The 14,765-nt window shown below is 44.4% G+C and overlaps 1 protein-coding gene across 1 annotated transcript; it reads left to right on the forward strand.

The window, feature by feature from the left end:
• Positions 1–565: 565 nt before the first annotated feature.
• Positions 566–13,875, forward strand: LOC115154390 (solute carrier family 13 member 5). The gene is made up of 12 exons (XM_029700569.1): positions 566–837; positions 3,546–3,674; positions 3,755–3,891; positions 4,052–4,377; positions 4,647–4,836; positions 4,994–5,116; positions 5,385–5,597; positions 8,108–8,217; positions 10,481–10,602; positions 10,699–10,860; positions 11,245–11,382; positions 13,059–13,875. Exons 1-12 carry the CDS (start codon positions 739–741, stop codon positions 13,209–13,211), a joined length of 1,902 nt encoding a protein of 633 aa, XP_029556429.1. The 5' UTR covers positions 566–738; the 3' UTR covers positions 13,212–13,875.
• The last annotated feature ends 890 nt before the right edge of the window (positions 13,876–14,765 follow it).

The raw sequence follows: 14,765 nt of genomic DNA on the forward strand, positions 1-14,765 counted from the left end.
CCAGTCAAGATGCTCTCAATGGTGCAGCTGTAGCACACTGTGTGTGTGTGCGCGTGTGTATGTGTGTGTGTGTTATGGGGAATGTAACTTTACTCCCAAAGAAAGGTTGGTTTGCCAGCACCCACTGCTGTTCCAAGGAAATCCCATCTATCTGTCCCCTTATGTTGCTCAGTTTCTACCTTCTCTCGCTCTCTCTCGCCCTGCCCTCCAAACTCCAATGTGATATGACAGGATTTGAATTACATGGGTGTCCAAAACAAATCACTGCCTGCTAATAATGTCAAATCACTGCCTCCTAGTCTTAACATGTCACGTTCTTGTGAGAAATTCACCAATTGTGATAAATCCTAACAAAGCTGCATCAATGAACAGATTCAAATTCAATCTTTAAAAATGTAAATGAAGTTTAAAAAAGTTAAGTGCACAATATGACTTTCAAACATTTATTTTTCTAAGAGTTTAAGATAAACTTGCACCAGGACTACAGTGTGTGAGTAAAGGCATTAGAAAAGTTAATATTTAAGTATGAATGCCACACAAAAGTGTTGACTCTCTGTCTCACACAAACACACAGAGAGAGAGAGGGAGCGAGAGAGAGAAAGATGTCATGTGCAGTCCTGTACCCAGTGTAAAGCTGGAGGTATCTGAGTTCGCTCACCCTTTCCCTCATCATTTTTGCTTTCTTCCCGGAGTCCAGACGTGCGCAACTGTAATTCTCTATTCTCTGACCGGGAGAGGATGGTGTCCTCGCTCCAGGCGATGATGTTCAAGGATGGGGTGATTCTGTTCTGCACACCGTTCCTCCTCCTCCCACTACCTCTGCTGATCGGAACCACGGTATGCGCCGAAGCTGTCGAATAGACTTATTCCAGGGGTCCCTACCTCCTCTTGACCCGATCTAGGCCTACTCTTTCTGCTTTCTACACAAAGAGTAGGCTGAATGATGATTTAAAATATTTCACTAGCAGCCTACTAGTAGTTTATCATCTTGTTAGATATTTCATAAATTCAATCAGAATTATTTTGTGCACATGACCCATGATGATTTTGGCGTAAACATGTATTGCTATAGTTCTAATTTCCCCACGCACACACTGGCGTAGCACCCAAGGGGTGGGGGCATTGAGGTCCCCCTCGGCGGTCGGGCTCCCGATAGCATATAAACACGTCAAAAAACAAGATTTTTTTTATTACAGGAAATTTGCTTTAAAACTGCAAGCATTTTCTTCAGACTCATAATAATAACAATTATAATTTATTCAGCTTTTATAGCGCTTTTCATTACAGAAATAATCTCAAATTCTTGAAAATAAAAATAAACAATCAAATGAAAGATGTAGTTACAGAACAGACAGTAGGTCTGGACTACAACAATTGTCACCTAGAGTTGAACGTTTTGGGTGTTTCAAGTCTCCAAAAGATTCGGAGACCGTCAAGAGGGATCCACATAGCTTGAGCAGAGGGAGGGGGTTTGTCAACAACGGGAGATGAGCAGGTCCTCTGGTGGCAGGCAGCACAGTTCACTCTCCATTCAAGGTGTCTCACCGGCGCCTCGCGGTCACCGCTGTTTGATTGCGACTTCTCCATAGCCATTGACTCGGTCTTGTACGAGGTGAACTTCGTTGTATTCTGGAAATTTCGCTCTATAACATGATGACCCAACCGGCTCCGCGCTTGCGTCTGTGTGCCTCCTCGTGCGACATCGTGCCCATATTGATTTTTGTCTATCCCCACCAGACATGACACACAGGTTAAAATACTAAAACCTAAACACGAAAGAAACGCACACCTATTTAGGCGAGGTGCTGGCTAGCGGAGTGGAATTCTTAAAAAAATGAAGGAGAGCAGCACATCCTAGGCATCAGATGCAAAAATGTGATGTCCAACTTTTCAACAGACAAGCTGTCTTCATCAGGGTATAATGACAAACACTGCAGGATGACTCATTTATATAGTGTCAAAAGACACACACAGGTGTCTGTAATCATGGCCGGGTGTGGCCTGATATCATTGGTTAATTCTCATATATTAAAATAGCATACAAAAAACATAAATGGATAGCGTACGATCATAGATACTATTTGGCTGCATAAGCCTACAAACATTTACAACAGCAAAATCACAATAATCACAAGAATGGCTTCAAATCAAAGTCTACATTGAGACCGAAGGGAGCAAGTGTCTTTAAATTAAAGATCCAGGCAGCCTCTCGTTTTAACAATACATTGTCGAGGTCATCCCGTCTCCGAGGGAGGGTGACATGTTCGATGCTGATATAATGTAGAGACGAAATCGAGTGGTTTGCTTCCAAAAAGTGGGCCGCAACTGGGTAAGTTTTTGCACCTAATGGTGCTACGATGCTCTGAGATACGTACTTTTAATTCACGCTTTGTTTTACCCACATCATTTTTACCTCAAGGAAAAGTTATAAGATACATAACTGCCTTAGTGGAGCACGTTATACCACCTTTGATTGGGATCTGTTTCCCTGTTTGGGGGTGTTTGAAGGATCTACATTTATATGTGCCATTGCATTGAGCACAGCCATTACAATAGGGGCGCAAATAGACGTTGTGCAGGGATATCTTGGGGTGGTAAATCAGAGTTTACCAATTGATCTCTGAGGTTTCTGCCCCGCGAGAATACGACCAAGGGAGGGTCAGAAAACACATTACCGATACTATCATCGGCTCTTAGAATGTGCCAATGTTTGTGAACGATTCCCTTAATTTGTTCAGAGCATTTTGAATAGCAGGTAGTTAGAACGCAAGAATGCTTAATTTTGCGAGACTTACCTTGAAAAAGATCATGTCTCATTTTGTTTAGAATTTTCTCAATTGCAGTATTAATCTGACCATTTCTGTATCCAGTGCTGATGAACCATGTTAACTATCCGTCAGTGTTGATATAGTCGGTGATTCCCAGAAGTATCCATAGAGATATGTAGAATCTGAAAAAACATCCCAGATCCCACACTGATTGACCGGGTAACCCTGGCAACTGGATCTCAGGGGTCTCCACAGCATGTGCCATCCCTATGTAACTAAAGTAGAAGGCCCAGCTGGACCCTTTAAATATAAATATTAATATATCAGAAAAATACACATAGCAAAGACTTTTGGTTTCGGAGAGAGTGTGTTATTGTCACCTGACCATTTCTCCTGCTGTGCTGACAGACAGTAGGTATTAGGCCTACTTAGTAATCTACTCTTGTGAGAGTGACATAAAGCCTAACCTGCCCCAGGAGGTCTTATATTCTTGTAAGCTCAGTGTTTCAGTGCCAGGGCATTGAAGACTAAGGAAACATTTCCTCATCACACCATAGGGTGTTGAAGTTCAAGTTTACATTACTTGAGATTCACAAATTCACATCACAGATCAATATTGATACAATGGCACTACCAGACACACAGAACACTGTGTTTTCATGTGCTTTAGTTATTTTGTGTGTGTGTGGGTGTTTGTCCTTTTGACCTCTAGAATATTTGGGTTCTCTGTACATCTATATGGATCTAAATCAAGTATTGTAAATGTGTGTGCTGCAGGAGGCAGGCTGTGCCTATGTGATAGCCCTGATGGCAGTGTACTGGTGTACTGAGGTACTGCCGCTGGCTGTGACTGCTCTCCTGCCCGCTGTCCTCTTCCCTCTGTTTGGCATCATGGAGTCCAAGCAGGTACGCTTCCCTCACACACGTGCACACACACAAACACACATGCTCACACTCAAAGACAATCTCTCACGTGTGTGTATCAGGTGTGTATGCAGTACCTGAAGGACACCAACATGCTGTTTGTTGGCGGGCTAATGATGGCTGTTGCCGTGGAGACGTGGAATCTTCACAAGCGCATCGCCCTCAGAGTTCTACTCGTTGTGGGGGTGCGGCCTGCCCTGTGAGTAGCAAATCACAGGTGTCTGTCTATCAGTTGTTCAAGTATCAAATCAAGATTGTCAGCCCACTGAGCTAAAGCCTAGCATGCTTTCCTCCTTCTCCACTTCCTATTTTCTTTTCTGACTCTGATACACCCTCCCCTCCTCCGCTGTCCCCACCAGTCTGATGCTAGGATTCATGGGTGTGACAGCCTTCCTGTCCATGTGGATCAGTAACACAGCCACCACAGCTATGATGGTCCCCATTGTCCAGGCCGTCCTGGAGCAGCTCAACAGCCCACAAAAGGGGGAGAACCCCCTGCCCACCCTTCAGAGCCAGGAGAATGGTACGACTCCTGAGGAAAAACTGGAGAACAGTTCGACCTCACAGGACACACTTATGATCCAGGACAATCACATCCCACTGGAGAAACTAGCCTCAAAAGATCAACTGGACTCCCCAGACAAACCAGTTCCTCAGGACAACTCTCTGACTGATGGAAAGCCAGGTGAGGTGCAGGGCACTGGGCTGGGGGCAGAGGCCAGGGCAGGGGGCTGGGGTCTGGGTGAGGCTGGAGCACAGCTTTTTCACCAACACACCATAACACAGTTAAATGGCGATTTCAGACAATTATAGACATAGGCTAAATGTCTATAGGCAACAGGAAAACTATAGCCTGCCTAGTTAACAACTTTGGCCGTGACCTCTTGGTAGTCCTGATTCCCAAACTTCTCTAATATATAGTGCTATTTTCTCCTCCTTCCTCTCTGTATCCAGTGATGGTGTCCATGGTCTTGAAGGCAGGGACTGAAGCAGAGGAGCAGGTTGGGGAGGAAGAGGAGGAGAAGGAGAGGGTGAAGATGTGTAAAGGCCTGACGTTGTGTGTGTGTTACGCTGCCAGCATTGGCGGCACTGCCACTCTAACTGGCACCGGACCCAACCTCGTCCTCACAGGGCAGATGAGCCAGTATGTACCACGCACAGACACACACATGTTAGTTTATGTACAGTTTATCCCGTCGCTATAAACATAGATATGGGGGTCTGAACATCGTGTTGATCAACTGACGTTTGATGTTTTACATTGTTGAGCAGTTATGTTGTTAATAGAAGCCCACTGTCAGACTCTTCCCTCAGAACGGTGACGTCATTAACTTTGCCTCATGGTTCGCCTTTGCCTTCCCCACCATGCTTCTGATGCTGACGCTGGCCTGGCTCTGGCTCCAGCTCGTCTTCATCGGCTTCAAGTGAGTGACCTGGCCAGAGCATCACAGTGCATTATTTTAACTCTACTCTCTCCTCCCTCTCAGTTCAACCATGACATGATATCTGTAAAGGTTTGCATAGGCCAAATAGGGGTAATGTCTCTCTCACTCAGTCTGCTTCTTATCTGACCTATTATTGTAAATAATCTCTCTCTCTCTCACTCAGCCTCTTTCTCTCACCCCTTTCTCTTTTGCTCCCCCACTAATTTCTCTCACCCCTGTCTCCCTGTCTCCCACTCCTCCTCTCCAGTCTGAAGCGTACGTGGGGCTGTGGTGCTGTGCAGTCAGAGAAGGAGTTTGCGGCATATGATTTGATCCGTGAGGAGCATCGTCGTCTGGGGCCCATGTCTTATGGAGAGCTGAGTGTCCTGGGGCTCTTCATCCTGCTGGTGGTGCTTTGGTTCACACGAAGCCCAGGCTTCATCGATGGATGGGCAACCCATGTCTTCAATGCCAAAGCACCGTATGTAACACACGCCACAGTGAAATACTGTACACACCATACACACTCAACCACACAGACACACACTAGCAGGTGGAAATATGCAGAAACATGAACAGTAACACAAGCCTGATCTGGATAGGTGACCTGAGTTGTCTTTAGTCCCAGAACCTTCCATTAGACCAAATGTCAGGACACGGGGAACAGGATAAAACAAACACAGATGGACAAAATATGTCATTCAGAGAGTAAACCATCTGTGTTGCATCAATACACGTGTTCTGAACTTTGACACACAGGAACACACACGTATACACGTACACACACTCTCACCTGCACACACATACGCTGTAACCAGCACACAGAGTCCAGGAAACGTGATCTCACTGGAGTGAATGAGAGACAAAAGCACAATTCTTTATGACAAACAGATCGATGGGCAGGAGAGGCACACACTACATTCTGGGCAATTCCACGATAACGGAATTACGCTTTGACTCAGATTAACTTTGAAATGTATGCCAAACAAGAATAATTGATTTCAAAGACTACTTTGTACAATTTACACAGAAAATGTCACAAAAAAACAATTTACTGGAAGACCTGTGCAGATGCAAAGTTTGGTAACAGAATTACGCTAAACTCTCCCTCAGTTTTTTATGCGACCACCATTTCCAAAAACGTTTTGAGCGATCCCACCAAATTCACATAGAATGTGAGATAGATTTGTCAATCTCATTGAAAGGAAGTCTAAGAAGCGGTAGATCTGTTCTATGTGTGCTACTTCTATGCTTCCCGTTCTTAAGTTGAATTTTTGTGTCTTTTATGTTCGCTTTTGTACACCAACTTCAAAAAGTTGAAAATACAGTATTTTTGGTTATTGAAAATATATTTCACAGCGGTTTAGATGGTACAATGATTCTCTATACAATACATTGCTTGTTTTGTCAAATAAACTGAGAAATGACGGAGCGATTTCTGTATATTGCCCCTTTAAATGTCTGCTCTGAATTAAGATTCAAAGACTTCTGCAGAAAGAAGGGGGTGTCAGCTATGACATGACACGTTGAGTAAAAAAATTAATAAAATGGTAGGTGACGAAATTTCAGTAACGGAATTACATCATGGGCCCATGATCTGTACTATACAGGAATTCATAATTATGGATATAATTATATAATTTTTTGGCATATTTGGGTATTACTGACTTGCCTAGTTAAATAAAGGTAAAATGTTTAAATAAATAAAAATAGGTAGCCTAGTGGTTAAAGTGTTGGGCCAGTAACCGAAAGGCTGCTGGATCGAATCCCCAAGCTGACTAGGTAAAAATCTGTCGTTCTTCCCCTGAGCAAGGCAGTTAACCCACTGTTCCCCGGGCACCAAAGATGTGGATGTCAAATGAGGAATGAGGTTAAATGAGGAAGACACATTTCAGTTGAATGCATTCAGTTGTACAACTGACTAGGTATCCCCTTTCCCTATTATTCTACACACTGGCTTTGATTGTAATGAGCTCCGCCCCCAAACAAGACCACATTTGGTTGGACCAGACCAAATCCTGAAACAATCTAAACATCTGTTTCACCAGTTTGGATATTGCAGTACAACACAGTAGAGTCGAACAGTACATTATACTGTACTCTACACTTGTGTGCTCTACTGTAGTATATAGTACTTTTCTCTAGAATTCTATAATTGGTTCAGATCTGGTCCAGACAGGGAAGACTGACCAAATTTCAACTACTTCTCAACATCCATGAACGTTGGGTGTCGGTCGGTGCTCAATGGGTGAGGATGCTTGATAAAGTAAATGGAAATAGGGTAAGTGGTAGGGTGTCATGGTAGGTGTCAGTAAGAGCCAGGAGAGGTCGCATTACCTGGAGAGAGAGAGAGAGAGAGAGAGAGAGAGAGAGAGAGAGAGAACGGCAGAGAAACAGAGAGTGAGAGGGGGGAGGGGTTGTCGAGACTGTTTTCATAGTCTTGCTTTGACCACCAGACGACAGAAAGATAAAACAAATCTGTTATGAGCTGAACAGGATAGGTAGTATAAAATGTATATATGCCTAAATTTCTCAAAAATATACTCTTAGCTTTCATTTGACACGCAATGTGACATGCTCCTATGAACTTTACATGTTGGTGCTCATGGGTCCTTTTACATGGAAATGCCCTTCTCTCTTATCTGGTCATGTGACCTGCCTAACACATAGGGCATATGTGACGTCTGTCAATTTATGAATGGGCACATCACCATGGAAACAGGCATTGATTCTAACAGAATCCTGGATCAAACTGGGGCTAAGGTCATCAAACATGCTCTGTCCTTTACGTCAATCACCTCCGTCATCACATTGCCATTGGGTAAGAATTAGTTAGTGTTCAAAAAAGGATTGGAGGGCCCCTCCCTGGCCTCCCTCTGCACCTTTTCCCAACTCCTAACCCCTGTATACCCCTACCCTGCTGCCCCCTAACCCCACACAGTCTAACACCTAACCACTAACCATCCTCTCCTAAACCCTGTCCCCCTCCAGGTTTGTAACTGATGCCACAGTGGCAGTGTTTGTTGCCATGCTGCTGTTCGTCTTGCCCTCTGAGGCCCCCCGCTACCTCTGCTTCTGGAGAACACAGAGATTTGACACAGGTGATACACACACACACGCATTCATAAACACACACACACACATAACACACATACACTGTAGACCAGTGGTTCCCAAACTAGGGCTCCTGATATGAAAATGGGGTCGCGGGAGAATTTCCAAAATCCTGAAGAAAAAATATACAATTCAACGAGAGCGAGCCCTTAAATCATGGGAAAAGGTCGCACTTGACCGTTGCACTTGAATCCTTCCTACGGTGAATGGCTAGGTCCGCTACGCTATGACACCACACACTATTGCAGAGACTTTGATATTACTGGCCGCAATTGATATGGTGAAAACAATGTGTGGGGAGGCACCAAAACTCACATCAATACCTTTGTCAGATAACACTGTTAAACCAAAAATGAATGCTCTGACTGAACGACTCCCCAGCTTATGGTCTCCAAATGGACGTTAGCTGTGACGACCGAGATGCATTGACTTTTGTTTGCTACATGTCAGGACATATTGTTCTATCTCACGATTCCCAAGCATGAAACGGCACGGGGATGTTCAGTGTGCTGCGCAGCTATATTGATGAAAAACAGATTCCATGGGATTGAATGGTGGGCTTTTGCACAGATGAGGCTCCATCTATGGCGGCACGGTAGGCAGACCTCTGTACTCTAGTTATGAATGTGTCTCCCTCTGCCATATAGACGCATTGTATGATACACCGAGAGCAACTGGCGGCAAAAGAGTATACAGTGCCTTCAGAAAGTATTCAAACCCCTTGACTTCTTAAAAATGTTGTCCTGTTACAGCCAAATTCTGAAATGGATAAAATAAATACAAATCCTCAGTAATCTACACACAATACCCCATGATGACAAAGCAAAGACAGGTTTTTCTAAAAAATGTCAACTGTATAACAAGTAAAAAACAGAAATACCTTATTTACATTAGTATTCAGACCCTTTGCTATGAGACTCGAAATTGAACTCAGGTACTTCCTGTTTCCATTGATCATCCTTGAGATGTTCCTACAACTTGACTGGAGTCCACCTGTGGTAAAATTGATTGATTGGGCTCGATTTGGAAAGGCACTCACCTGTCTATATAAGGTCCCACAGTTGACAGTGCATGTCACAGCAAAAACCAAGCCATGAGGTCAAAGGAATTGTCCGTAGAGCTCCGAGACAGGATTGTGTCGAGGCACATATCTGGGGAAGGGTACCAAAACATTTCTGCAGCATTGAAGGTCCCCAAGAACACAGTGCCCTCAATCATTCTTAAATGGGAGAAGTTTGGAACCACCAAGACTCTTCCTAGAGCCGGCCAAACTGAGCAATTGGGGGAGAAGGGCCTTGGTCAAGGAGGTGACCAAGAACCCGATGGTCACTCTGACAGAGCTCTAGTGTTCCTCTGTGGAGATGGGAGACTTTCGAGGACAACCATCTCTGCAGCACTCCACCAATCAGACCTTTATGGTAGCGTTTGGTTGATTTTTCTGTCTAATGAAAAGAAAAGAACAGAAAACAGCATCAGTAAGTGTTCCACAAGAGTGATGACTGCTCACCTCCAACGCTTGGAAAAGCACTTTGGGACCTACTTCCCAATCCGTTTGACTGTGATCCTGGCTCAGTTGGCATGCCGGTAAGTGAAATCATACAAATTATCGAGTTGTCATGTGACCGAATGCATTCACGGGTCACAACACAGGAGTTTTGGTTCCTGACTCAAAGGGAATACCTTGCTTTTTTTCTCTGAGCATTAATGCTGTGTTCAAAACAACTGGAAACTCGGAAATCACCACCTTCCCGACATCAGTATGTTCAAGACAACTGGGAACTCGGAAAGACATGAGCTCCGACTGTGAAAATCCTTATTGAAACTCTTTCTAGAGCTCTGACTTTCCGACCTTTAGATCACTGACATCATGATTTGACCTTGAAAGCACCAAAAACTCATAGTAGGCTATATCTATGTGAAGCCAGATTCAGTGCTCTCGTCTGCATTAAAACCAGATATGGCAGCAGAGACAAGGTGTGCACAGTCAACCCAGATTTTGAGAAGCTCCGACGCAACATGCATCAAGCACACCCATCTCATTAGTGGTGGGATAAGATACATTATGTCAGACTAATATTCAATCGACTGCCATAGCTGCAAATAAAAAAGTAAACATTGGTTGTTAACTATATTTCTTTTTTCACATGGTTTGGGATGCGAGAATTTTCAGATATCAAAATGGGGTCTGGGGCCAAAAAGTTTGAACCCCTGCTGTAGACAATTCTTGACGTGTGTGCCCCCTCCCGTCAGAGCCCCAGCCCCCCCGTGGCCCCGCCCCTGCCCTGTTGACCTGGCAGGTCACCCAGAGGAAGATGCCCTGGAGCATTGTACTGCTGCTAGGAGGAGGCTTCGCACTGGCTAAGGGCAGCGAGGTGTGTGTGTGTGTGTGTGTGTGTGTGTGTGTGTGTGTGTGTGTGTGTGTGTGTGTGTGTGTGTGCGCTTCAATATGTGTGTGTGTATCCATCTAGGTGTCTGGTCTGTCGCGGTGGCTGGGTGATCAGATGATGCCTCTCAGCTCCGTCCCTCCCTGGGCCATCGCTGTCATCCTCTGTCTCCTCATCGCCACCTTCACTGAGTGTGCCAGCAACGTGGCTACCGCTACACTCTTCCTGCCCATCCTCGCCTCAATGGTACACACACACAGTCTCTCTTTCTCCCACTCTCTCACACAGACACTCCCTCTGCGCCCTCATTCTGGGATCAAGTTTCCTCTTGATAAAATTGGAATGTACTGAATAGAGCTGAGCCAGGCCTATCACTTAAGAGGTTCTCACACACATAGAGACTCTCTCTCTAATAGGTCACATTAGAGAGCAGACAGTGAGACTGTAGCAGCGCTGTGTAGAGCTCTCAGCTCTGTTGATCCAGTGAAGAGAAGCTTTGATAACTGATCCAGCACACAGAGCCACATGCATACACACTCTTACACACTCATATTCATCCTATCCACATTATTCATCCTATCCACGTATGCGCGAGTGTGTGTTGTTTAATATGTGTGTGTTCTATTGCAGTCCCAGTCCATAGGGTTGAACCCGCTGTATGTGATGGTACCCTGCACCCTCAGTGCATCCTTTGCCTTCATGCTGCCTGTGGCCACGCCTCCTAATGCCATCGTGTTCTCTTATGGATACCTGAAGGTGTCAGACATGGTGAGAGATAGGCTACCATAGGTACCTACTGTACTTCTCAGACAGAGTTCAGAGTGTCAAATCGGAGGGCCTGTTGTCCGGACCTCTGGCAGTTTCTATGGGGGTGCCACAGGGTTCAATTCTCTGGCCGACTCTTTTCTCTGTATACATCAATGATGTCGCTCTTGCTGCTGGTGATTCTCTGATCCACCTCTACGCAGACGACACCATTCTGTATACATCTGGCCCTTTTTTTATTTACCTTTATTTAACTAGTCAGTTAAGAACAAATTCTTATTTTCAATGATGGCCTAGGAACAGTGGGTTAACTGCCTTGTTCAGGGGCAGAACGACAGATTTGTACCTTGTCAGCTCGGGGATTCAAACTTGCAACCTTTCGGTTACTAGCCCAACGCTCTAACCACTAGGCTACCCTGCCGCCCCTTCTTTGGACACTGTGTTAACAAACCTCCAGACGAGCTTCAATGCCATACAACTCTCCTTCAGTGACCTCCAACTGCTCTTAAATGCAAGTAAAACTAAATGCATGCTCTTCAACCATCCTGCCCGCCGGTCCAGCATCCCTACTCTGGACGGTTCTGACTTAGAATATGTGGACAACTACAAATACCTAGGTGTCTGGTTAGACTGTAAACTCTCCTTCCAGACTCACATTAAGCATCTCCAATTCAAAATTAAATCTAGAATCAGCTTCCTATTTCGCAACAAAACATCCTTCACTCATGCTGCCAAACATACCCTCGTAAAACTGACCATCCTACCGATCCTCGACTTCGGCGATGTCATTTACAGAATAGCCTCCAACACTCTACTCAGCAAATTGGATGCAGTCTACCACAGTGCCATCCGTTTTGTCACCAAAGCCCTATACACTACCCACCACTGCGATCTGTATGCTCTCGTTGGCTGGCCCTCGCTTCATATTCGTTGCCAAACCCACTGGCTCCAGGTCATCTATAAGTCTTTGCTAGGTAAAGCCCCGCCTTATCTCAGCTCACTGGTCACCATAGCAGCACCCACCCGTAGCACACGCTCCAGCAGTTATATTTCACTGGTCACCCCCTGTCAGAGCAGCTCACAGATCACTGCACCTGTACATAGCCCACCTGTAAATGGCCCATCCAACTACCTCATCCCCATATTGTTATTGATTTTTTGCTCCTTTGCACCCCAGTATCTCTTGCACATTCATCTTCTGCACATCTATCACACCAGTGTTTAATTGCTAAATTGTAATTATTTCACCACTATGGCCTATTTATTGCCTTACCTCCCTTATCCTACCTCATTTGCACACATTGTATATATACTTTTTTTTCCTCTACTGTGTTATTGACTATGTTTGTTTATGTGTAACTCTGTGTTGTTGTTTGTGTCGCACTGCTTTGCTTTGCTTTATCTTGGCCAGGTCACAGTTGTAAGTGAGAACTTGTTCTCAACTAGCCTTGTAAGTCGCTCTGGATAAGAGCGTCTGCTAAATGACTTAAATGTAAAATGTAAATGTAGCCTACCTGGTTAAATAAAGGTGAAATAAATAAAATAAAAAATGCATATATATTTCACCCTGCCACCCAACCCAAAACCTAAACCTCCTCCTCACACCTTATTCATCCCCCCTCACCTCCATCCCCTCAACCTACCACCACCTCAACTCTAACCCCCTCTCTCTCCTACAGGCTAAAACGGGTGTAGTGATGAACATCATCGGGATCCTGTGCATCACTCTGGCCATTAACAGCTGGGGTAGAGCCATGTTCAACCTGGACATCTTCCCCTCCTGGGCCAACACCACCGCGAACATCACTACAGGAGGAGGAGGGGGGAAATGACCCCCAAATATACGACCATACGCCCCTGTACTGCCATTGCACTGCTACCGTTGCCAAAAGGGGATGAGGAAGGGGGAGTATTACCAAGAGACCACGGATCTTTCTCCAACAGTACTACAAGCCTCGCTGGGGCAACAGAAGGCTGGCCATGAGAGCACTGCTATGGTCTGATGAACACATGCGCGCACACACACACACACACATACACACACACACTGGGATAGTTTCCAGCTGTGCCATCACCATAATGGTTTATTATCAGTGTATTTTCTACAGTTAGGGACTTATTCTTATATTATATGGTTATGACACTAGAGAGCCTTAGGGAACAGGGATGATAAATAACTTGCAAAGCCAAGACATGCTGTAATATTGTAACTTATATTTGTATTACTGACAATATTGTTATATCAATTTATATTCTATAATTGTATTATATTACAGGGATCATCAGCTAATTTTAGCCACTGGCCAATTTTCTCTTGAGCGGATGGTCAGGGGTCCGGAACATAATTACAAATCATTTGGAGACTACAAATTGACTGCCCAAACAAATATAATATTTGACTAAAACATAATCATTTCAAACCTTGCTTACATTTGTATACAATCACACATATCTCTCTATTATCCGTGGGAATACTTTGGAACATATTTTCCCAATTAAAATCACTTGGAGCTGATTTTCTGGCATTTTCAGTCTTATGTCCAACAATCAAAAAAAGAAAATAATAAGTTTTGCACAGAACTTGGGGGCCAAATAAAATCATTTTTGCAGAATAAAGCCTGGACTTTTGAGGTTGTGCTGATTACTGTAGTCTCTTTCTGTTGACCACAAAACATCTTCTCTCACACTAGCCTATCAAACTATATACCATGCATTACTACGACAGACACAAATATCATTTGGATAATAATTCCTAGACAAAAAGTCCTTGTTAAGTTAGTGAGGAACAGCAAAACAGTAACTTACAGTTACTGTCTCGAAGACAAAGCTTGCGCACAGTACTACAGAAGCCTGCTGTTCTCTCTCTCTCTCTCTCTCTCAAACACACAAACATGTTCAGTGTTACCTCATCAAGCAAACAGAATGAGATATGGTGTGTAGTCAGTCAGCCTAAATGCTTAGAAGCGTATTCCTCCACACACACATACAACACGCCGCAGGACAGGATAAAGTCCACTGACGCCAAAAGAGAAATTACTTATCTATTCACTCACGTCTGAGAACATGACTGACTATAACAGGCCCTCTGTCTATATCATACTGATAGCCTCAGGGGATTCAAGTCATTCAGTCAAAGAATCTCAAAAGTGTATAATTAATCGTTCACCTCCCAGTTAAGTTATTGGATGCTTTGGTTGAAGAAGTTTTTAAATCCGTTTTATAATTCAGAGGATTGTAAGAACAGGAGGGTGTATTGAACTATGACCCTGTTTGTCTGGGGCAGGTAGAGCTGTGGGAAAACAACTTAGCAGGGGGCCAGAGGCAAGTGCTACAGTGCCTTCAGAAAGTATTCATACCCCTTTTTCCACATGTGTTACAGCCTGAAT

Source organism: Salmo trutta, chromosome 19 (genome assembly GCF_901001165.1).
Source record: "Salmo trutta chromosome 19, fSalTru1.1, whole genome shotgun sequence".
In the NCBI taxonomy this organism is placed as follows: Eukaryota; Metazoa; Chordata; class Actinopteri; order Salmoniformes; family Salmonidae; genus Salmo; species Salmo trutta.

Excerpts from the sequence above, each read along its gene's own strand:
- LOC115154390 (XM_029700569.1), top strand. The coding sequence starts at position 739 with ATGGTGTCCTCGCTCCAGGCGATGATGTTCAAGGATGGGGTGATTCTG. Across the intron at positions 10,603-10,698 it reads CACTGGCTAAGGGCAGCGAG|GTGTCTGGTCTGTCGCGGTG; the intron begins GTGTGTGTGTGT and ends GTATCCATCTAG. Across the intron at positions 10,861-11,244 it reads TGCCCATCCTCGCCTCAATG|TCCCAGTCCATAGGGTTGAA; the intron begins GTACACACACAC and ends GTTCTATTGCAG.